The sequence below is a fragment of the Pongo pygmaeus genome, chromosome 20 (genome assembly GCF_028885625.2).
Source record: "Pongo pygmaeus isolate AG05252 chromosome 20, NHGRI_mPonPyg2-v2.0_pri, whole genome shotgun sequence".
In the NCBI taxonomy this organism is placed as follows: domain Eukaryota; kingdom Metazoa; phylum Chordata; class Mammalia; order Primates; family Hominidae; genus Pongo; species Pongo pygmaeus.
This window is the reverse complement of record NC_072393.2, coordinates 58,783,948-58,807,013: the sequence shown is the minus strand read 5'-3', so window position 1 is coordinate 58,807,013 and position 23,066 is coordinate 58,783,948. Positions and strand designations below refer to the sequence as shown.

The 23,066-nt window shown below is 44.7% G+C and overlaps 1 protein-coding gene and 1 long non-coding RNA gene across 11 annotated transcripts in view; one reads left to right on the top strand and one right to left on the bottom strand.

Annotated features, from left to right (window-relative positions):
- Positions 1–23,066, top strand: part of LOC129019441 (zinc finger protein 83-like) — a 44,461-nt gene that overhangs the window by 15,387 nt on the left and 6,008 nt on the right. For 3 of the 9 annotated variants that reach the window (XM_054461964.2, XM_063658341.1, XM_054461961.2), the window contains exons 1-3: positions 4,817–4,884; positions 8,013–8,100; positions 20,488–20,614. In XM_054461964.2, coding sequence (XP_054317939.2) covers positions 8,086–8,100; positions 20,488–20,614 — 142 coding nt within the window. In that variant the 5' untranslated portion in view covers positions 4,817–4,884; positions 8,013–8,085. The other 6 variants (XM_063658343.1, XM_054461963.2, XM_063658342.1 and 3 more) reach the window with 6 other exon arrangements.
- The window catches only part of LOC129019457 (uncharacterized), a 38,046-nt gene continuing 16,660 nt past the window's right edge, over positions 1,681–23,066 (bottom strand). Inside the window, exons 2-3 of one of the 2 annotated variants that reach the window (XR_008495634.2) lie at positions 16,850–16,997; positions 1,681–2,663 (exon numbers count right to left, since the gene is read on the bottom strand). This is a non-coding gene — a long non-coding RNA (uncharacterized LOC129019457). Of the gene's footprint in view, positions 2,664–7,850; positions 8,052–16,849; positions 16,998–23,066 lie in introns of those variants that run through there. The other variant, XR_008495635.2, reaches the window with a different exon arrangement.

Sequence of the window (23,066 nt, the reverse complement as noted above, 5' to 3'; positions counted from 1 at the left end):
AAACCTGGCTAATTTTTGTATTTTTATCTTTATTTTATTGTATTTTTGAGTCTCAGTCTGTCACCCAGCCGGAGTGCAGTGGCAAGATCTCGGCTCACTACATCCTCCACCACCCGAGTTCACTGTAACCTCCACTCCTAGGTTAAAGCGATTCTCCTACCTCAGTCTCCTGAGTAGCTGGGATTACAGATACCCACCAAGGCTGGCTACTTTTTGTATTTTAATAGAGATGGGGTTTCACCATGTTGGCCAGGCTGGCCTTGCACCCCTGACCTCAAGTAATCTGCCCATCTTGGCCTTCCAGAGTGCTAGTATTACAGACATGAGCCATGGCGCCCAGACCAATTTTTGTATTTTTAGTAGAGACAGGGTTTCACCATGTTGACCAGGTTGGTCTTGAACTCCTGAACTCAAGTAATCCTCCCACCTCATCTTCCTAAGTAGCTGGGACCACAGACACAGAGACGTGCACCACTAACCCAGTTCATGATAGACCCTTGGACTTTACTGTTATGGAAAATGTGTATAAAGAAATATCAGTGTGTCAAAGCATTATGTCTGTCACAAGCTGGTGAAAGAAAAATAAAAATTACTAAGGCAAAGAGAAAAGTCAAGCTGGGAACTGTGTCAGACAAACCTGCCTCCCATTTTATTCCTAAACAAGATAGCTACAAGGATTTAAAAAAAGTTACAAAGAGGCTGGGTGCAGTTGATCACCTGAGGTCGGGAGTTCGAGACCAGCCTGACTGACATGGAGATACCCGGCCTTTACTAAAAATACAAAATTAGCCAGGCGTGGTGGCACCTACCTGTAATCCCAGCTACTCAAGAGGCTGAGGCAGGAGAATCGCTTGAACCCAAGAGGCAAAGGTTGCGGTGAGCCGAGATTGGGCCACTGCACACTGCACTCCAGCTTGGGCAAGAGCAAAACTGTCTCAAAAAAAAAAAAAAAAAAAACAGAAGACCTACAATACTCCCCTCACAAACTGGGAGCCTCAAGCTCTTCACCCTAAAATAGTTCTGTTGAATTTCACCCTGGCAATGTAAACTGATAGCTTATCTGCACAGGTGTGGGACAGAACCCGTCCCTCTGCAAACCTGAGTCAAATGCCTATCTGACTGCTTCCCCTGCTCTAATTATGTAAAAATGTAGGGTCACTGAGCCAGACTAAGGCATAAGTGACTATTCCTCTACACCCTCTCATATATAAATTGTGTATTCAGCGAAAGGCTGATGAGTCACTCAAAGAATGTGATCATTTATTATCTACCTGTGACCCAGAAGCCCCCAATTCCAGTTTTTCCACCTTTCCAGACCGAATTAATGTACATCTTATATGTACTGATTGATGTCTCATGTCTCTGTAAAATATGTAAAACCAAACTGCAGCCTGAAAACCTTGGGCACCCGTCGTCAGGACCTCCTGAGGCTGTCACTGGTGCATTTTTAAACCTTGGCAAAGTAGATTTCTAAATTGATTTAATACTTTTGGTTCACAAGCTCATGAACACAGAAAAAAAAAATAGGAAGAAAACTAGCACAAAATCAGTTCCGAAATGACCGAGATGTCGCCGTTGCACTCCAGTCTGGGCAACAAGAGAGAAACTCCATCTCAAAAAACAGTAAAAGAAAAGAAAAGAACTAGGTGTAATGGAAAGCATGAAATCAGTTCCAAAATCTGAAGTCCTTCATATTTATTCGACATAAGGAAATGTTCTTCAACTTTGTGTGGTTAGATTCCATTTGTGAATGATATATTTTTAATATTTGATTAAAATACAAACCCATGCTATGTAATTTTAGCCAATTTAAAGCTGCAAATAATAAATGATTAATTATATACATATATGAAACTTACTAATATTTCACTTAGTATTGCTATTGCTATGTTCTTGAGGCAGACGCTCAGTCTGTCAGATAGATACCTTACCAGAGCGTGGTGTCTTCCATATTTGTGCTTAGGACTCTGTGGTGCATGAGTGTATAAACTTAAGAAGGAACCTAGGAGAGCTAGAGTCTGGGGGCGGTGCCTGGAACAAGGCTGGGGCGGGGCAAGAGGGAGGAGGCCGCCTGGGGGCCAGGCCACACAGCGGGAAAGGGCAGAAACAGAGGGTTACCGTCATCTTGGGGGCGGCGTCTGGAGGGGTTGTTGTTCTGAAGGGCGGAGGCCTGCAAGGGTCGGATTCGGGCTCTCTCCTCAGCTGGGCCCCGGATGTCGCCTGCTGTCATCCTCTTGCCCGCTTGGACAAAATCCTCCGAGTTCTGATTGGTGGATTGTTTCTGATGTGCCGTGATATTACCCCTAATATCACAGGGATGTTTCCTGCCCATTTCAAGTTAGTGTTTCAAACAATCGAAGGTAAAACAACATGTTGTAGTAGGCCACCTGTACTGAACGCTGAATCATTTTTCCTCTTAAGTTGAAAATGGTTTTAATGCAAAGTGCCTTGTTTGAGCAGGCAGAGTCCTGCAGTCAGGGCGAGCTCCCCCCTCAGTCTGGGACAACGCAGTGGGAAGGGGCAGGGACCTCAGTAAAGGGGTTGAGTGGGGCTCTGGTTGCAGAGGGGACTGACAATTAGAGTCAGTAGAACTGCTTGAACCCAGGAGGTGGAGGTTGCAGTGAGCTGAGATTGCACCACTGGGCGACAGAGCAATACTGCCTCTAAAAGAAAAACAAAAAAGAGTTTTCCTGTCAATAATTAGGAAGACTAAGCAGCCCCAGAGATAAGACCTCATGGGATCATTGTTACTTCTTATGGAGTGTTAAAGTAACCTTCCTCGAATTGTATCAATCCGTAACCAATCAAGTTGCTGCCACCTATGCACTGGTCTTGAATGAAAACTCTCATGATTCTGCTAAAGATTCTCTGTCTTTCCCTGTGTGTGAAACCTTAACGTCTCTACTTTGGAACGCAGATCTCATTTATTTGAAGTTGGTGTTTCCAGGTGGCTTTCCTCAAGTTTTGTGTTCACATAAACTCAATATTTAATCATATATTCTAAATTTTATTATTTACTGCTGACATCAGTTTCTGTCGGATTGTAGGTGCCTGACCAGAGAGGGCATGTGTCGCTATGTTGTAAAACTCACACTCGTCAAAAAGACATGGGTTAGGGCTTTCCCCCTCCCTCTGGATGAAGCTAATTAGCTGACACAGATGGTCACCTCCATTACCAAATAGAGCCAGGATGAACTATGTGTGACCAAGCGTGTTGTCAAGTCCTCTTCCCTGAGGACTGATTAGTGTTTATCTTGAAAACATGTACTCAATGGGTTGTATAGAACAGTGAAATTTCCTTGTCTCTTTCAACCTCTTAGCTGTTTGCCTCTATTTCCCATCATATTCTGGTTTAAGGCTTATTTATTAATAAAGTGGTTTTTATTTCTCTCACAATTATCATCGCGAAGATGATTTCTCATTTGGGGGAAGATTTATTTTGTTTTCCATTATATTTCCTCAAGATTTGAAGAGTAAAGTAATGAATATTTTTTGGGCCAGGAAGGGTGGCTCATGACTATAATCCCAGCACTTTGAGAGGCTGAGGCGGTCGGATCACTTGAAGTCAGAAGTTCAAGACCAGCCTAGCCAATATAGTGAAACCTTGTCTGTATCGAAAATACAAAAATTAGCCGGGCATGGTTGTGCGTGCCTGTGATGTCAACTACTCCGGAGGCTGAGACAGGAAAATCGGTTCAACCCAGGAGGCAGAGGCTGCAGTGAGCCCAGATCCCGCCACCGCATTCCAGCCTGGCCAACAGATAAAACTCTGCCTCAAAAAAAAGAATAGAAAAAAGTAAATATAAAAAAGAAAATAAGCCGGGCGCGGTGGCTCACACCTGTAATCCCAGCACTTTGGGAGGCCGAGGCGGGCGGATCACTTGAGGTCAGAAGTTAGAGACCAACCTGACCAACATGGAGAAATATCATCTCTACTAAAAATACAAAATTAGCAGGGCATGGTGGCACATCCCTGTAATACCAGCTACTTGGGAGACAGACGCATGAGAATTGCTTGAACCTGGGAGATGGAGATGGCGCCATTGCACTCCAGCCTGGGCAACTAGAGCAAAACTCCATCTCAAGAAACAAAAAAAGAAACTGATAGATCTCTTACACGAATACGCTGGGACAACTAACTGGATATCCACGTGGAGAAGAATAATGTTGGGTCCCTATGTAACATCATCAAAAATTTTATTATAAAAAAGAAAAGAGAGAGAGAGATGAGGAAGGAAGCCCTGCGGGAGGGGGTGTTAATTTGTCGCCCAGGCTGGCCTGGACTCCCAGGCTCGGCGATCCTCCCGCCGCTGCTTCCTGAACAATTGGGACCTCAGGCTCCCACTCCCGCGCCCATAACCCAGCTGTGTTTAAACCGCTCACTCCTCCTTGGCCTGAGCACTCCATCCTGCATCTCAGGCAGTGGCCTGAGTCTCTGAAGCTGAGCACAGCGTGGACTCTCTCCCAAGTGAAAGGAGAATAGAAAGGGAGAGGATTTCTAATCAGTTCTGTGGGCTGTCAGCATGAAATCGTACCTTTCAGCCCAGGCAGGGCTTTTCATTTCACATTCTAGTTTGCATCCCCATTCCAGACAATTCCAGGGCTTTTGAATCATGCCTTAGCCTTCCTGGCCGGTCTCCCCTCCAAAACCCGAAAAATGCCTCTGCTCTGGGAACGATGCTGAGAGACTCACAGGTCCCGCCCTGGCCCCGCCCACTGCTGGTTCTAAAGGGGAAAGTCTCTCGGCCTCCCACCCCGCCCCTACCTCGTCCAGGCCCCACCCACCTCCTCACGGGCCCCGCCCAGACCTGGCTTCTCTACTGCGCGCGCAGATTCGCGCAAACCCGGAAGCGGGTTACGTGGAGTGAAGGTCACACCGTGGCGGTGAGTTTCGCTCTTCTATTAAGTCTGCGCTTACCAGGTCCCCGGCACTTCTGTACCTGAGACGTGGGGTTCCCCACAGACCTGGAAATTCTCTCCCTTCTTCCTTCACCCAGGACAAATTGAGACGTCCCCATGAGAGTCCGGATATCGCTTCCTTTTGGGTTTAAAGTCGCCCTGAGGCTGGGCTGTCCCCGGTCTTTCTGCTGTAGGGCGATGTATACACTTCCTGTCACATAGTTTTCCTGCTCAAAACTGTTTTCTGACTCCTCCCGCCCCGCGCTTTTTAAAGTCCTCACCCGAGAGCTGGATTCCCGCCCTGGGCGCCTCCCACCCTCGCCTTCGTAGGCCACTGGAACGCAGCGCCGGGGCCCCAGTCCCAGGGAGGCCGCGTCCTCTGCCTGGTCCTGGAATCCTGCAGACCCCAACCTTGTCTTAAGGCGCCGTCGCCCCGCACCTCCCTCCTCGTGGCGGGCCCTGCTACTCCCTAGGTCTCCCCTCCACAGTCACCTCTTCCCCTGAGCCCGCGTTGGGGAGATACCCAGGGCCTGTCCTGTGACATGGGGTGTTCTTGCCTGCCCAGCTCCAGCCCCCGGAAAACGAGCTCCTCCGGGATGCAGGTGTCTTACTGCAAACCCTCCTGTGATTGTGTCGGCCAAAGGCATCGGGAGACAGAGCAGTAGAAAAGCTGAGACAGAAAAGAATGAGAAAGACCCATAAAGGAGGGCAAAGTAGAGAATGGGTGAGGGATTTGTCAAGAGACAGCAAAAGTGAAAAGAAAAAAATAGAAAGCAGGAGGAGAAAAGTAACTGGAGAAATGTAGAGAAACCTAGTTGTACAGAAAGATGAAGGACAGCAAGGTAGGGAGAGGGGCAGCAAAGAGGGAGTCTCATCAGAGTGACGGAGAGGAGGAGGGGCTTGGAGCCAGGACAGACAGAGCAGAGTGGTGCTGGTGGCAAGGAGAACAGATGGAGAACCACAGCAGGGAGGACACCTGGGGATCTGTGGTTCCACGTAGTGGGGATGGGGGTTATAACAGGGAAGAGAGAATTTAACAGGGAGAGCAGAGGAGGCACAGAGATGGGAGAAGAGGCAGAAATATATCAACATTGAGGACGATAGAACGATTGGGGAGAAGGAATAGCAAGAAGTTAGGTAAGTTGTGAGGATGGAGCAGAAGAGGTGGAAGAGAAGGAATAGAGGGAAGAAGGGGATAAACAGCAGTAGAGGAGAGGGGTACAAAATGAGGAGTAGAATGCCAGGGAAAAAGAAAAGAAAACGAGCTAGAGAGAGAAGGGGAGAATGAGAGTTATGTACAGAATTAGAGAGCGAAGCAGAGTAATGAAGAATGAAGGGCTGGGCCCAGTGGCTCATGCCTGTAATCCCAGCACTTTAGGAGACTGAGGCAAGAAGATTTCTTGAGTACAGGAGTTCGAGTCCAGCTTGGGCAACATAGTGAGACCCCCATCTCTGCCAAAAAAAGAAAAAACAACAGGGCATGATAGTATGCACCTGTAGTCCCAGCTACTCTGAAGGCCGAGGCAGAAGGATCACTTGAGCCCAGGAGGTCCAGGCTGCAGTGAGCCGAGATCATGTCACTGCACTCCAGCCTGGTCAACAGAGCGAGACCTGTCTCAAAGAGTCGGAGGACTTTGGGTTTAGATGAGTGGGTGAGTTCATTGGATACGATTAATTGTGACATTTGACTTCTTTGTATATAATCTAGTAACTTAAAACTGCTTAAATTATACAGATGAGATTGAGAATTTTAAGAATCCTATCTATAAGACATGTACATTCTATAAATCTTGGCCTCAGAGGTTATCTTCCACTTGGAATCGCTATTCAGCCAGAGGGGAGTGACTTATTCACTGGTGAGTCACTCCGTTCCCTTTTCCCAGAGTGGGGTAGGGAGTGAGGCAGTGAAGTGGGAAAAAAATCCCTTTCTGTTAACACATAATTTTTAACTTAATTAATTAACTAATATTAAGAGACAGGGTCTGGCCAATTGCTTAGGCTGGAAGGCAGTGGCGTGATCTTTCACTGCAGCCTGGTTCTCCTGGGCTCAAGTAATCCTCCTGCGTCAGCTTCCTAAGTAGCTGGGACCACAGTCGTAAGCCACCAAGAAGCCCGGCTAGTTCTTTTTCTTTTTCTTTTTTTTTTTTTTTTTTTGTACAAACGAGGTTTCACTGTGTTTCCCAGGCTAGTCTCAAAATCCTGGGCTCAAAGTATCCTCCTGCCTTGGCCGCCCAGAGTACTGAGATTACAGGAAAGAGCCACCGCACCTGGTCTACATAGTGTTTTTTTTTTTTTTTTTTTGAGCTGGAATTTCCCTGTTCCCCAGGCTGGAGTGCAGTGGCGTGATTTCGGCTCACCACAATCTCAGCTTCCCAGATTCACGCGATTCTCTTGCTTCAGCCTCCCAAGTAGCTGGGATTACAGATGCCCAGCAAGCCCAGCTACTTTTTGTATTTTTGGTAGAGATGGGGTTTCACTATGTAGCCCAGGCTACTCTTGAACTCCTGACGTCAAGCAATCCACCCGCCTCAGCCTTTCAGAGTGCTAGTATTACAGGCATGAGCCACTGCGGCCAGCCCAATTTTTGTATTTTTAGTAGAGAGAGGGTTTCAACATGTTGGCAGGCTGGTCTCTAACTCCTGAGCTTAAGCGATTCTGTCTACTCAGCTTCCTAAGTAGCTGGGACCATAGACACACAGACGTGTACCTTCATGCCTGGCTATGTTTTTCTATTTTTGGTAAAGATGGGGTTTCACCATGTTGCCCAGGCTGATCTCAAACCCCTGAGATTAAGTGATCCACCTGCCTCGGCCTCCCAGAGTGCTGGGATGACAGGCATGAGCCACTGCACCCAGTTCCTGCATGGGGTTTGGTCAGGGCTGGGTCTGTGCCCTGAAGAGGAGCTCATTCCAGCCCAGCTCCCCACTGCTGCAGCATGTATGGGCATCTCCAGAAGGGTGTGGGAGTTTTCCTGTAGTAGTTTATTGTCTCTGGTGCAGTGGGCAGCAAAGGGGACCATATTTCCTCAGGATGAGGTCTCCTTTGTATGTGTTGTATTACAGGGATGGGGTGTGTTGATTCTGAGCAATAAACAACATATTTTTAACATTCAGGATTGACTTCTAAGGATTCTTGGTACATGAGGAAGAAACCTGGAAGGAGAAGAGGAAAGCAAAGGCATCAGGAATGGCTCTTCCTCAGGTGAGATGATATTCTCGGTGGATTGTTCTGTCTCCTTCCTTTCAGAAACTCTGGGCCTTGGAGTTGGGAATCTTTTCTGTCTCAAGTGTCCTGCCTGACATGTTTGCTCACCCTCACCCATGCCTTCCCTCAGTCCCTCTTATCTCACTTGGATTCCATCTCTCATGATCCAGTGACATGAACTTGGGAAGAGGCTGCCCTGGGCATGGTCCTGGCAAGGGCTCACACCCAGACATGGATGGAGACAGGTTGAGGGTCCCATGGTGTCAGTGCTGTTGGGCAGCAGGGATTGTTCAGGGGCCACATCTAGATGTACTGTCAGCTCTCTGTGGACCAGGATTAGAGCAGCTGCCAACGGAAGTCACGTATTAATGTCCACAAAGTATGTGGTAAATTCTAGAAAAGGAGACAAATAAGGGGAAATCTTTTCTCCCTGATTTTATACTATATTTTTAGGTAATTTAGTGAGTTACTTTGTTTCTGACTCCAAAAATCTTACTAATTAGAATGGAAAGTTCATACACAGACATGAATGATACAAGGTGTGTTATTCCATCATTATTTTAAGAATAGGAAATCAACCTAAATAATAGCTAGAGATTCTTTAAACCATTGTTAGCACACTAAGCTCGTGGAGATTGGGTGTTAAGAGGCTTCTGAAACAGGTGTTTTTGGTAAAAATAGTTACTATTTTTCTCAACTATGGGAGAAGCACTTTTGTATCCTAGAGGATGGAGCCATATTCTCATTCCACCTATTATTATTATTGTTGTTGTTGTTTTGAGATGGAGTCTTGCTCTGTCACCCAGGCTGGAGTGCAATGGCCTGATCTCAGCTTACTGCAACCTCTGCCTTCTGAGTTCAAGTGATTCTCCTACCTCAGCCTCCCGAGTAGCTGAGATTACAGGTACATGCCACCACACCTGGCTAATCTTTCTGTATTTTTAGTAGACACAGGCTTTCATCATGTTGGCCAGGCTGGTCTCAAAGTCCCGACCTCAGGCGATCCTTCTGCCTCAGCCTCCAATAGTGCTGTGATTACAGGCACGAGCCACGGTGCCCAGCCCCACCAATTAATAGTGAATATATATTTTTATATTTAAATATCACATGATGTATATATTTGTTATTTATTTATTTATTTTGAGAGAGTTTCACTCTTGTTGCCCAGTCTGGAGTGCAATGGTGTGATCTTTGCTCACCGCAACCTCTACCTTTTGGGTTCAAGTGATTCTCCTTCCTCAGCCTCCTGACTAGCTGGTACTACAGGCATGGGTCACCATGCCTGGCTAATTTTGTATTTTTAGAAGAAATGAGGTTTCTCCATGTTGGCCATGGTCTCAAACTCACCTGGTCTCAAACTCCCGACCTCAGGTGATCCGCCTGCCTTGGGCCTCCCAAAGTGCTGGGATTACAGGCATGAGCCACCACACCTGACCAATGAATATATTTGTTTTGTGGTAAAACTCTAAGCAAAGCTGCATCTTAGGCCCTCGGCCATAAAGCGTCTCCTTTCCCTGTCACATCCTCCACCCTCCTTCCAGCCTCACTGGGGAGCTACTACTGTCAGTTTTGTGCCAGGTATCAGAGCAAGTCTCGTACACGTGTATTTCTGCATCGTTATGAGACTTTAGAAAAAAATGGCAGTAAATTAAAAGAAATTATATTTTTCATGCGCGTCTGTGTGAAGAGACTACCAGACAGGCTTTGTGTGAGCAATAAAGCTGTTTATTTTACCTGGGTGCAGGTGGGCTGAGTCTGAAAAGACAGTCAGCGAAGGGAGATGGGGTGGGGACATTTTACAGGATTTGGGTAGGTAAAGGAAAAGGGGGGGTGGTTCTCTGGTGGTCACAGTGGGGGGTCACAAGGTGCTCAGTGGGGGAGCTTTTGAGCCAGGATGAGCCAGGAGAAGGGATTTCACAAGACAATGTCATCAGTTAAGGCAGGAACAGGCCATTTTCACTTCTTTTGTGGTGGAATGTCATCAGTTAAGGCAGGAACTGGCCATCTGGATGTGTACATGCAGGTCACAGGGGATATGATGGCTTAGCTTGGGCTCAGGCCTGACAATATTCATTTTTTTACTTTAGGCTTGGGGCTACATGTGAAGGTTTGTTACACAGGTAAACTTGTGTCATTGGGGTTTGTTGTACAGAGTAGTTCATCACTTTGGCATTAAGCCCAGTACCCAATAGTTATTTATTTATTTATTTATTTATTTACTTATTTATTTGAAACTGAGTTTTGCTCTTCTTGCTCAGGCCAGAGTATACTGGCATGATCTCAGCTTATTGCACTTTCCACCTCCCAGGTTTGAGGGATTCTCCTGCCTCAGTAGCTGGATTACAGGTGCCTGCCATCATGCCTGGCTAATTTTTGTATTTTTAGTACAGACAGGGTTTCACCACATTGGCCAGGCTGGTCTTGAATTCCTGACCTCAGGTGATACACCCAACTCGGCCTCCCAGAGTGCTGGGATTACAGGCATGAACCACCATGCCCGGCCCCCAATATTTTTTTTTATGCCTCTCCTTCCTCCCACCCTCCACCCTCAAGTAGACTGCAGTGTCACACTCGTCTGTGTGAAGAGACCACCAGACAGGCTTTGTGTGAGCAACAAGGCTGTTTATTTTACCTGGTTGCAGGCAGACTGAGTCTGAAAAAGATAGTCAGCAAAAGGAGATGGGGTGGGGCAGTTTTATAGGACTGGGGTAAGCAGTGGAAAGTTACAGTTAAAGGTGGTTATCTATTGTCAGCAGAGGAGGGGGTCACAAGTTGCATGGTGGGGATATCATAAGACTCATTGTCCAGAAGAAGAATGTCTCGAGGTCAATTGATCAGTTGGGGCAGGGCAGGAACAAGTCATAATGGCAAGTCATAAGGTTGGTCAATCAGTTAAGACAGGAGCTGGCTGTTTCACTTCTTTTGTACTTTTTGGTTGCCTCAGGCCATCTGGATGTATACGTGCAGTCTTGGGCTCAGAGGCCTGGCATTCCTGTCTTATATTAATAAGAAAAATAAAACAATAGTGGTGAAGTGTTGAGGTGGCAAAAACTTTTGGGGTGGTATGGAGAGGTAATGGATGATGTTTCTCAGGGTTGCTTTGAGTGAGATTAGGAGCTGCATGGACACCTTAAGGAAAGTTTTATAATGAGTTACAAGGAATAGGGATTTAGGCTGTGGGGAGATCTTGGTGCAGGGGATGGTACTGTGGGGTTGTTAAAAGTAGCATCTGTCATATAGAATGATTGGTGATGGTCTGAATGCAGTTTTGTATGAATTGAGAAACCAAACGGAAGACACAAGGTCTGAATAAGAGAAGGAGAAAAACAGGTACCAGGGGACTAAGAATAGGGAACAGCCAAGGCACTCAGTTAGAAAGTGTCCAGATGGGTCCCGCATAATGATTTACCTGGTTGGCAAATTTTGGGGCTCTATCCTTGAGTTTCTTTATGTTGTCATATACCAGGCCAGACTGATTTAGGTAAAAACAATACTCTTCATTTAAAAATATACAGAGTCCTCCTTTTTCAGCAGTGAGTAAGTCAAGGCTTCAGCGATTTTGGAGGACAACTTGGGCTAAGAGTTGACTTGGCCTGAAGGACTGATAAAGTTTGTGATATATCTGTAATGCTAGTAGAAATGTCATTTGAAAGGCTATGAAAGGTCATGACAGAAGTTGAAATGCCTGCTATTCCAACCCCAAGGGCAATAGTGGAAGCAGAAAGTCCTAACCCTACAAGTAGAGGGATTAGAGGAATAACTCCTTTTTGTCTGTTTGTTTGGTATCATGAGTGGGATAGGAAGCTGTTCAGTCCCATTTGCAAATTGAATTTTGGGAATAAGAAAAATGAATGTACATGTACCTGTCCAACTAGCAGGTAGACACATGTAAGTGGAGGAGCCACAGAAGAAGAGGCCTTTTGCAAGGCAAAATTGGAAATGCAAAGTGAAAAGATGAGAAGGAGTACTAAAAGAGGTGTCTTTTACCCAGACTCCTAGGGATCCAGCTAGGGCGGCAGCCATCAGAGGTTGTAATGAGGACTGATGGGGTAACTGTGTAGAGGGGGAGGTTCGATTTTCATGGTGTATGAGAAAGTGTTGAGTGTCTACAAGCAAACTTTCACTGTTATTTATGGGGCTGGATATAAGTAAATAAGAAGAGGGCCTGGGAGGAGAGTCTGAAGAGCAAGGGGAAGGTAGCCAAGGATGGAGTGAAATAGAAGGTAAATGTTTTCCTATGCAATAGTAACTGCTAATGTTTTTAAGTTTGCCAGTATTGATAGATGTCTTATCTGTAATATGGAGCTGGAAGGCCCCAATTGTTTCAGTGATATGTGTAGTTGGGCTTTGGAGATGAAGAGTGAAGGAGCATTGAGAAGGTGAAAGGTTACCCAGGGGAATTCCAGTGGGTCTTTGCTGAGAGATGCATAATGGAGTGACCACAGAAATAGTAGCTTGTGTTGTGGGGAGTCAAAATATGGGGGGAGTCGACTTGACATAAGGAGAATGTGGCCTTGAGAAGAGTTTTTATTATGAGACATTAATGATGGAGGACGCTTGCATAGCAGGGAAACCTCTTTCAGCCCATATAACAGCATGGTGGTGCAAGATATGGAAGGCATATTTTGAGTCTGTATAAATATTGATGTGTAGTCCCTTTGCAAGAGTGAGGGCCTGAGTTTAGGCAATGAGTTCTGCTTGCTGAGAGGTAGTGGGAGGGGGGCAGAGTGGTAGCCTCAATGATAGACGTGGAAGATACTATAGCATAGCGTGCCTCTGCTGGGGAGTGGCGATTAGGCCTGGTGGAACTGCCATCAATAAGCCAAGTGTGATCAGGGTGAGGAACAGGAAAGGAGGGGGAAATGGAGTGAATGTCAGGTGGATCAGAGAGATACAGTCATGGGGGTCAGGTGTGGTATCTGGAATAATGTGGCAGGCTGGATTGATGTCTGGGCCAGGAACAATGGTAATTGTGGGAGACTCAACAAAGAGTGAGTGTAGCTGAAGGAGCAGAAATTATATGCATCAGGTGTGAGGAAGAAAATAGACTTGGGAAGTTATGAGAAATGTAGAGAGTGAGTTGAGCATAGTTTGTGATTTTGAGGGCCTCTAAAAGTATTAGGGTGGTGGCAGCTGCATGGAGACATCATGGCCAGCCTATAACAGTAAGGTCAAGTTGTTTGGACAAAAAGGTTACAGGGGGCAGTCCTGGTCCTTGTGTAAGAATTCTGACAGCACACCCCTGCACTTCGGCTGTGTGTAATGAAAAGGCTTGGGATGAGTCAGGGAGAACTAGTGTTGGAGCAGTCTGTAGATCTGTCTTCAAGGAATGAAAAGAGGAGTGTGGAAAGGATTTAGGATCTATGCGGTCAGCTAGGTTTCCCTTTGTGAGCTGATACAATGGTTTCATTAGGACAGCAAAGCCAGGGGTCCAAAGGTGAAAGTATCCAACCATGCCCAGGAAGGAAGGGAGTTGTTGTTTTGTAGAAGGGGTTGGGGATTGAGAGATCAGCTGGACACAGTTGGCAGGGACAGCATGCATGTTTTCATGAGGAATTATGCCGAGGTAGGTAATGGATGGGGAAGAAATTTGAGCTCTGGAAGGGGATACCTGATATCCTTTGGAGAATAAATGTTGAAGGAGTAGCAGGGTATCCTTTTGCGAAGACTCAAAGGAGGGACTACAGAGTAGAAGGTCATCAATGTATTGAATAAGGTAGGAAGCAGAGGAGTGGAAAGAAAGTAAATCATGAGAAAGAGCTTGGCTGAAGTCATGAGGGCTATCCCGGAAGCCTTGAGGCAGTACAGCCCAGGTAAGCTGCTGGGACTGATGAGTGTCAGTGTCAGTCTGGGTAAAAGCAAAGAGGGGCTGGGATGAGGGGTGCAGGGGAATAGTGAAAAAAGCATCTTTAAGATCAAGAATGGAATAGTGAGTTGTGGAGGGAGGTATTGAGGACAAAAGAGTGTACAGGCTGGGCACCACAGGGTGGATAGGCAAAACAATTTGGTTTAAAAGGCACAGATCCTGAACCAACCTGCAAGACTTGTCCAGTTTTTGGACACTTAAAATGGGGGAATCATAAGGAGTTTGTAGACTTTAGAAGCTCATGCTGTAGCAGGCAAGTGACAACAGGCTTTAATCCCCTTAAAACCTGTTGTGAGATGGGATACTTGTGTTGAGCAGGGTAAGGGTGATTAGGAATTGGTGTGTGATCAGTTGCCAGGGAGGGAGCAGAGGTGTCCCATACCTGTGGGTTAAGGTGGGGGGATACGAGAGGAAGACGTGAAGGAGGCTTTGGGTTGGGAAGAAGGGTGGCAAAGAGATGTGGCTGTAGTCCAGGAATAGTCAGGGAAGCAGGTAATTTGGTTAAAATGTCTCAGCCTAATAAGGAAACTGGGCAGGTGGGGATAACTAAAAAGGAGTGCATAAAAGAATATTGTTCAAGTTGGCACCAAATTGGGAAGTTTTAAGGGGTCCAGGAGCCTGGCCATCAATACCCACAACAGTTATGGAGGCAAGGGAAACAGGCCCTTGAAAAGAAGGTAATGTGGAGTGGGTAGCCCCTGTATCAATTAAACAGGGGATGGACTTATGCTCCACTGTAAGATTCACCCAAAGCTCAGCATCCCTGATGGTCCAGAGGGCACTGTAAGATTCACCCAAAGCTCAGCATCCCTGATGGTCCAGAGGGCACTGTAAGATTCACCCAAAGCTCAGCATCCCTGATGGTCCAGAGGGCTTCCGAGGCAATTGGGCAGTGTCAGTCTTCAGCTGCCAAGCCGAGCAGATCTGGGAATGAGTCAGTCAAAGAGCCATGGGCCAGAGCTTTAGGGGCTCTAGGAGTGGTGGCTGGGTGAGCTGGGCAGTCTGATTTCCATGGGTCCCTGCACAGATGGGACATGGCTTGGGAGGAATCCCTGGCTGTAGACATTCCTTGGCCCAGTGGCCAGATTTCTGGCACTTGAAGCAAGATTCTGAGGGAGGAGGTCCTGTGGGAATGCCTGACCACTGCAGCTTAGGTGTTTTGAAGTTCTTGTGTGCTGGAGGTGCAGCTGAGTTTTGTCTCACAGCAGAGGCAAGTAATTGTAACTCAGAAATGCATTGCCATTTGGCTGCCTCCTCTCTATTATTGCACACCTTGAAGGTCAGGTTGATTAATTCCTGTTGTGGGGTTTGAGGAGTGGATTCCAATTTTTGAAGCTTTTTTCTAATGTCAGGAGCTGACTGGTTGATAAAATGCATATTGAGAAGGAGAAGGCCTTCTGAACATTCAGGGTCTAGGGATGTAAAGTGTCTGAGAGTTGCTGCCAGATGAACCATGAACTGAGCTAGGTTTTCATCTTTACCTTGGGTAGTTTCTTTAAGTTTGTCATAATTAGCAGCTTTGTAAGCTGCCTTTTTAAGCACTTCAACTAGGCAGGAAATCATAATCTTGCCTAGCTATACCTGGGGAGCCTATCTGGTATTCCCATTGGGGATCTTCTTGGGGAACTACCCTGATGCCTTCTTGAAGGTTTGGCTCATGAGGCCCGCAGGTGTCAGTGTGGGACTGGGCTAGGGTATAAACTCTATCCCACTCATCTGGGGAAAGGGTAGAAGTTAGGATAACATTTAAGTCACTCCAGGTTAAGTTGTAGTATTGGGTTAAATACTGGAATTCCTGTATAAATTTAGTGGTGTCTCACAAGAAGGGGCCAAAGTGTTGATTAATTTGGGAAAGGTCTGATAGAGAAAATGGTACATGCACTCTGACGATGCCCTCAGCTCCAGGCACTTCTCAAAGAGGAAATTTTTGAGCAGGTGGGGGAGTATTTGCTGCAGAACCAAACTGTAAGCCGAACTGGGTGTGGGGAGGGGAGGTGACAGCAGGGTTACAGGGTGGGGAAGTGGAGGCTGAGGAAGAATTGGGACTTGATTCAGCCTGCTGAGGAGGCCTGGGGAGGGGGAGAGAGGTAAGAGGGGTCTGCAGAAAAGGAGGATTCAGAGGACTCAGCAGCACTTGGTTTTGGGACTGAAGAGACAGGCAGGAGGGAAAGAAGGATTTGGGACTAGTCACATTGGGAGCAGAGGCTAGGGAGGGAGTGAAGTGTAAAAAATGCGTGGACATAAGACACCTCAGACTATTTGCCCATCTTATGACAAAAATTATTTAGGTCTTGTAGGATGGAGAAATCAAAAGTGCCATTCTCTGGCCATTTAGAGCCATTATCAAGTTTGTATTGGGACCAAGCACTGTTGCAGGAGAAAATATGATGCTTAGGTTTTAGATCAGGTGAAAGTTGAAGAGGTTTCAAGTTTTTAAGAACACAGGCTAAGGGGGAAGTAGGAGGAATGGAGGGTGGATGGTTGCCCATAGTAAAAACATAAGTTTAGAGAAAACAGGTGTACAGACACAGAGAGAGTAGGGTGCTACTTGCCACAAAGAGGAAATGGTACTTGCCACCAAGGTGCAGGATCAAGGCAGGTGTCCCTGCAGTGATCAAACAAGTCTGAAATGTGGGTGAATAATCAGACGGGCATCTCTGTAGTGATTAAACACCAAGGGAAGACTGTCTTCCCAAGTCCATGACCAGCGCTGAAGTTTTGGGTTCACAGATAAAACATGTCTCCTCTGTCTCTACCAGAAAAGGAAAGGAACTGAAATTAAGGGAAGGGAGAGATTGAAAGGTGGTGCTGAAATTGAAAGGAGAAAGAGAATGAGGGATAGTGAGAGAAGTTGGAGAAGACAGTAAAAAGACCACTTACCCAATTTGAAATTGGTGAGCTGTTCCTTGGGCTGGTTGGTCTGAGGACCCGAGGTCGTCGGTGGAGCTCCTCATGGAGATCAGGACAGGGGATCAGTCTCCTGAAGGAGTCCTCCTGTCCCGGGTCTCACCAAGTGTCACGCATGTCCCTGTGAAGAGACCACCAAACAGGTTTTGTGTGAGCAACAAGGCTGTTTATTTTACCTGGGTGCAGGCAGTCTGAGTCCAAAAAAGGAGTCAGCAAAGGGAGATAGGGGAGGGGCAGTTTTATAGGACTGGGGTAAGCAGTGGAAAGTTACAGTTAAAGGTGGTTATCTATTGTCAGCAGAGGAGGGGGTCGCAAAGTGCATGGTGGGGAGATCATAGGACTCATTGTCCAGAAGACGAATGTCATGAGGTCGATCCATCTATCAGTTGGGGTGGGGCAGGAACAAGTCATAATGGAAAGTCATAAGGTTGGTCAATCAGTTAAGACAGGAGCTGGCTATTTCACTTCTTTTGTGCTCTTCGGTTGCCTCAGGCCATCTGGATGTATACTTGCAGGCTTGGGCTCAGAGGCCTGACGCCCAGTGTCTGTTGTTTTCTTCTTTGTGTTTAGTAAATATTTTACTCTGATATTTGATCCTGCTTGTTGTGAAAATTAACATGTTCTCATGTTAGTAAACATGGCTACCTTCCTCTTTGACACCTGCATTGGAAATTGGCTGAATGACATGTGGGTCCTTTGTGACTTTTCTCTGTATAAAGAGTGCCATTGTCACTGCGTCTGTGCTCACCTGCATTACTACAGACATCTGAAGATTCCTCCAGGGAAGGCTGTTGAAAGAGTGATTGCTTCTAGGATGGGTACTCTCCTGTTTTCTTAGAACTCAACAGATTCTCCCCTGCCCTCAACTGCCAAAGTATCCCTTTCCACCAAGATGAGATTCCTCTTCAGTTAAACAAAACTATACACACACACACACATATATACACACATATATACATATACACATATATACTCACACACATATATATACATATACACATATATACACACATATATACACACACACACATATATACACACACATATATACACACATATATATACATATACACATATATACACACACACATATATACACACATATATACACACACACACATATACATATACACGTGTATATACACACATATACACACACATATACATATACACACACACATACATATACACATATATACACACATATATACACACACACATATATACACACATATATACATATACACATATATACTCACACACACATATACACATATATACACACATATATACACACACACATACACACATATATACATATACACATATATACACACACACATATACACACATATATATACATATACACATATATACACACACACATATATATACATATACACGTATATATACACACATATATACATATACACATATATACACACATATACACACATATATATACATATACACATATATACACACACATATACACATATATACTTATACACATATATACACATATATACACACACATATATACACATACACACGCATATATACACACATATATATACATATACACATATATACACACACATATATACACACATATATATACATATACACATATATACACACATATATACATATACACATATACACACACACATATATACACACATATATATACATACACATATACATATACACATATATACACACATATATACATATACACAAATATACACACACACATATATAATATACATATATATACACACACATATATACACACACACACACATATATACATACATATATACACACATATACATATACACATATATATACACACACACATACACACATATATATACATATACACATACATACATATATACACACATATATATACATATACACATATATACACACACATATACACACATATATACATATACACACACACATATATACACACACATATATACACACACATATACACACATATATATACATATACACAAATATACACACACATACACACATATACATATACATACACACACACATATACACACATATATACATATACACAAATATACACACACATATACATACACACACATATACACACATATATACACACACACACATATATACACACATATATACATATACACATATATACATACACACACACATATATACACACACATATACACATATAAACACACGCACATATATACACACATATATATACACACATATATACACACATATACACACACATACACACATATATACATATACACATATACACACACACATATATACACATATATACACACACACATATATATACATATACACATATATACACACACACACACATATACACACATATATACATATACACATATATACACACACACACACGTATATATTTTGAAAATCTTATATTTTGAAAATCTGGGGAAAATGACAACCCTTTGAGTTCAACTCTGGTTTTTTGTGAGTCCGTGTAAATTTTATTATTTTGTGGACATATATATATACAAAATGTATTTTTGTACTTTGAGTAATTTTGTTTTCTTGTATTTTATTTTGAGATGGGGTCTCGCTTTGTTGCCCAGGCTGAAGCTCAGTTGTGCGATCGTAGCTCACTGCAACCTGTACCCTCATGGTAAAGACATCCTCCCAACTCAGCTTCCCAAATAGCTGGAACCACAGATGCCTGCCACCATGCCCAGCTAATTTTTTTTTTTTTCTTTTTTTGAGATGGAGTTTCTGTTAAACAGGCTGGAGTGCAGTGGTGTGATCTTGGATTACTGCAACCTTTGCCTCACAGGATCAAGCAAGTCTCTGGCCTCAGCCTCCCATGTAGCTGGGATTACAAGCATGTGCCACCTAGACCAGCTGATATTTCACTGCGGATGTTGTCATCTTTGAAGGCATCACTCATGCTCTATCTCTTCTAGATACTGAGTGTCACTTGGTGTGTCAATAAAAGTTTCTAACGTTTCTTTTTTTTTTTTTTTTTTTGAGATGGAGTCTCACTCTGTTGCCCAGGTTGGAGTGCAGTGGCACAATCTTGGCTCACTGCAACCTCTACCTCCTGGGTTCAAGCAATTCTGCCTCAGCCTCCTGAGTAGCTGGGACTATAGGCATCTACCACCACATCCGGCTAATTTTTGTATTTTTAGTACAGACAGAGTTTCACCATATTGTCCAGGCTAGTCTCGAATTCCTGACCTTGTGATCCACCTGCCTCAGCCTCCCAAAGTGTTGGGATTACAGGCGTGAGCCACAGCACCTGGCCAAAAGTTTCTAACGTTTCTATAATGGGAACCAGGCATCTATTGTTTATTTGAGTGTTTCTTATATTCTTCAGAAACATAAGAAATTTATACCGAGAGGGTATCATGACCTCTTCAAAAAGTGTAATCAAATACCACTGAGTGGACCTAATGTGGTGAGAAATCCCTCACTTGGATTTGTCAGAACATTCACTACAATTAAATCCTTGTTGTCACCACTCTTCTCATTTTCTGTAAAGATAGGAACTCCTCTCATAACCATTTGGTTAAAATGTGTTTTCATTTCAGGGTCTGTTGACATTCAGGGATGTGGCCATAGAATTCTCTCAGGAGGAGTGGAAATGCCTGGACCCTGCTCAGAGGACTCTATACAGAGATGTGATGCTGGAGAATTATAGGAACCTGGTCTCCCTGGGTGAGGATAACTTCCCTCCTGGGGATGTGCCCTTGTGTATCTTTGTATTTTCTCCAGTTGCCTCCTGGGAGCCACATCATTGCTTGACTAAAATGGAAGCCATATTGATTTCAAAATGAAAAGCTTCATGGTGTAGCATCTGGACTTTAACTGTGCCCTTTGTTTAGATGTTCTGCATTCTTCATGATAGCTCAGTGGGGGTTCCAGAAGTAAAGTAGGCTTAAAACCTTATGGCTGGCAAGGTATGGTGACTCATGCCTTTAATCCCAGCACTTTGGGAGGCCAACGCTTGTGGATCACTTCAGATCAGGAGTTCAATACCAGCCTCACCAAAATGGTGAAACATCATCTCTACTAAAAATACAAAAATTATCCAGGCGTGGTGGCACATGCCTGTAATCCCAGCTACTAGAAAGCCTGAGGTAAGATTATCACCTGAACCTGGGAGGCAATGGTTGCAGTGACCCAAGAATGCACCACTGCACTCCAGCCCAGGTAACAAAGCGAGATTCTATCTCAAAAAACAAAAACAAAACAAAACCTTATGGCAGACTTTAAAGATATCCAGTTTTCTGTTTGTGACTCATGCACTTTTGATTCAGTGGTTCTGGGAAAAGAGCTCAATGTCCACATATTACAGTGCTCTTTAAGGATTCAGAAGGAGGCAGTCAGTGGAGGAATTTGTGAAATATTTTCCTAGGTCCATCTGCAATATCTTCTTTTCCACAGAAACATAGGGCTGGGGCTCTAGAAAAGCTCCAACATGTCATGTTTCCTACTTATTATAAGCAGGAGTCTCTTTCTGACCTGTTGGAACAAGGCAAAGAGCCCTGGACTGTGTAGCATGAAGTGAAAATTCCAAAAAATTGAGATGGATGGGAATTTTTTTTTTTTTTTTTTTGAGACAGAGTCTTGCTCTGTCACCCAGGCTGGGGTGCAGTGACACAATCTCAGCTCACTGCAACCTCCACCTCTGGGGTTCAAGTGATTCTCCTGCCTCAGCCTCCCAAGTAGCTGGGACTGCAGGTACATGCCACCATGCCCAGCTAATTTTTGTATTTTTAGTAGAGATGGGATTTCACCAGTTTGGCCAAGATGGTCTCATTTTGAGCCACCTGCCTCGGCCTCCCAAAGTACTGGGGTTACTGGCATGAGCCATCGCATCTGGCTGGGAATGCTTTACAGAAGTAAACCCAGGTAAGAGCTCAGATGGGCAGAGTGGAAGCTCCAACTTCAAATAGTGTGTGGGGAAACTCTTTGCAAGTGGGAGAATTCTGTGGGAAAAACATCATTTAAATCCTGAGATCTCTGAATGGATGTCTTTCTTTGCCCCACTTATCCATCTGAGTGCTCTTTTTCTCTTCTCTTCTTCTCTCCCCTTCTCTTCTCTTCTTTTCTTTTCTTTTTACAGGCATGCACCACCACCACGCCTGGCTAATTTTTGTATTTTTAGTAGAGATGTTTTGCCATTTTGGCCAGATTGGTCTCTAACTCCCGACCTCAGGTGATTTGCTCACCTCAGCCTCCCAAAGTGCTGGGATTACAGGTGTGAGCCACCACACCTGTGCCTGGTGCTCTTTAGATGTGTATTAGTTTGATCTTTTTGCCCTCTAGTGGTACCGCTGCAGCTCAGAGACAAGGACAGGGTGTTTATCCTGATGAGCAACACCGTGCCATCTGCCTTCTGTGACCTCTTTGGTTTCTTGACTCTGCAGCACAGGAAGGGCTGTGTCCCCTGTGGTCTCTCCTTCTGTACTTGATTCCATCTGATGCTCCATTCTCTGTCCCTATAGATCAGAACTGAGGCCTCTTATACCTGCCCCTTGACCTATTCAGGTTCCATCCCATTTCCTGTACTTGGAACACCTAATCAGGGGATGGAAAAATCTGGGCTGCTCCTCCTTTGCATCTGGGGCCCAGGATACTGCACGGAGCCATCTCTACTTGTTCAAATAGTCTGGTTGTCTATTTGAAATAGGATAAAAGGCCTCATGCAGTGGCTCATGCCTGTAATCCCATCACTTTGAGAGGCTGAGGCAAGTGGAGCACTTGAGGTCAGGGATTTGAGACCAGCCTGGCCAACATGGTAAAACCCCATCCTTACTAAAAATACAAAAAGTAGCTGGGCGTGGTGGTGGGTGCCTATAGTCAGGAGACTGAGGCAGGAGAATCTCTTCATTCTGGGAGAAAGAGGTGAGCTGAGATCGTGCTGAATCTGTATATTGGATTTGTTGAATATATGCCTATAAATAGAATTCATAGGTCATTCAGTTTGATAAATTTCATAGGATACATTATAAGAGATGTAAATCTGCTTTCTTTCTGCCTTATCATACTGACTTTAAAAAATCTCTTCCATTTTTGCTGCACAGTTGCAATTTTTCCCAGGGTTGAAGACGGGGTACTTTTTTTTTTTTTTTTTTGAGACGGAGTCTTGCTGCATCATCAGGCT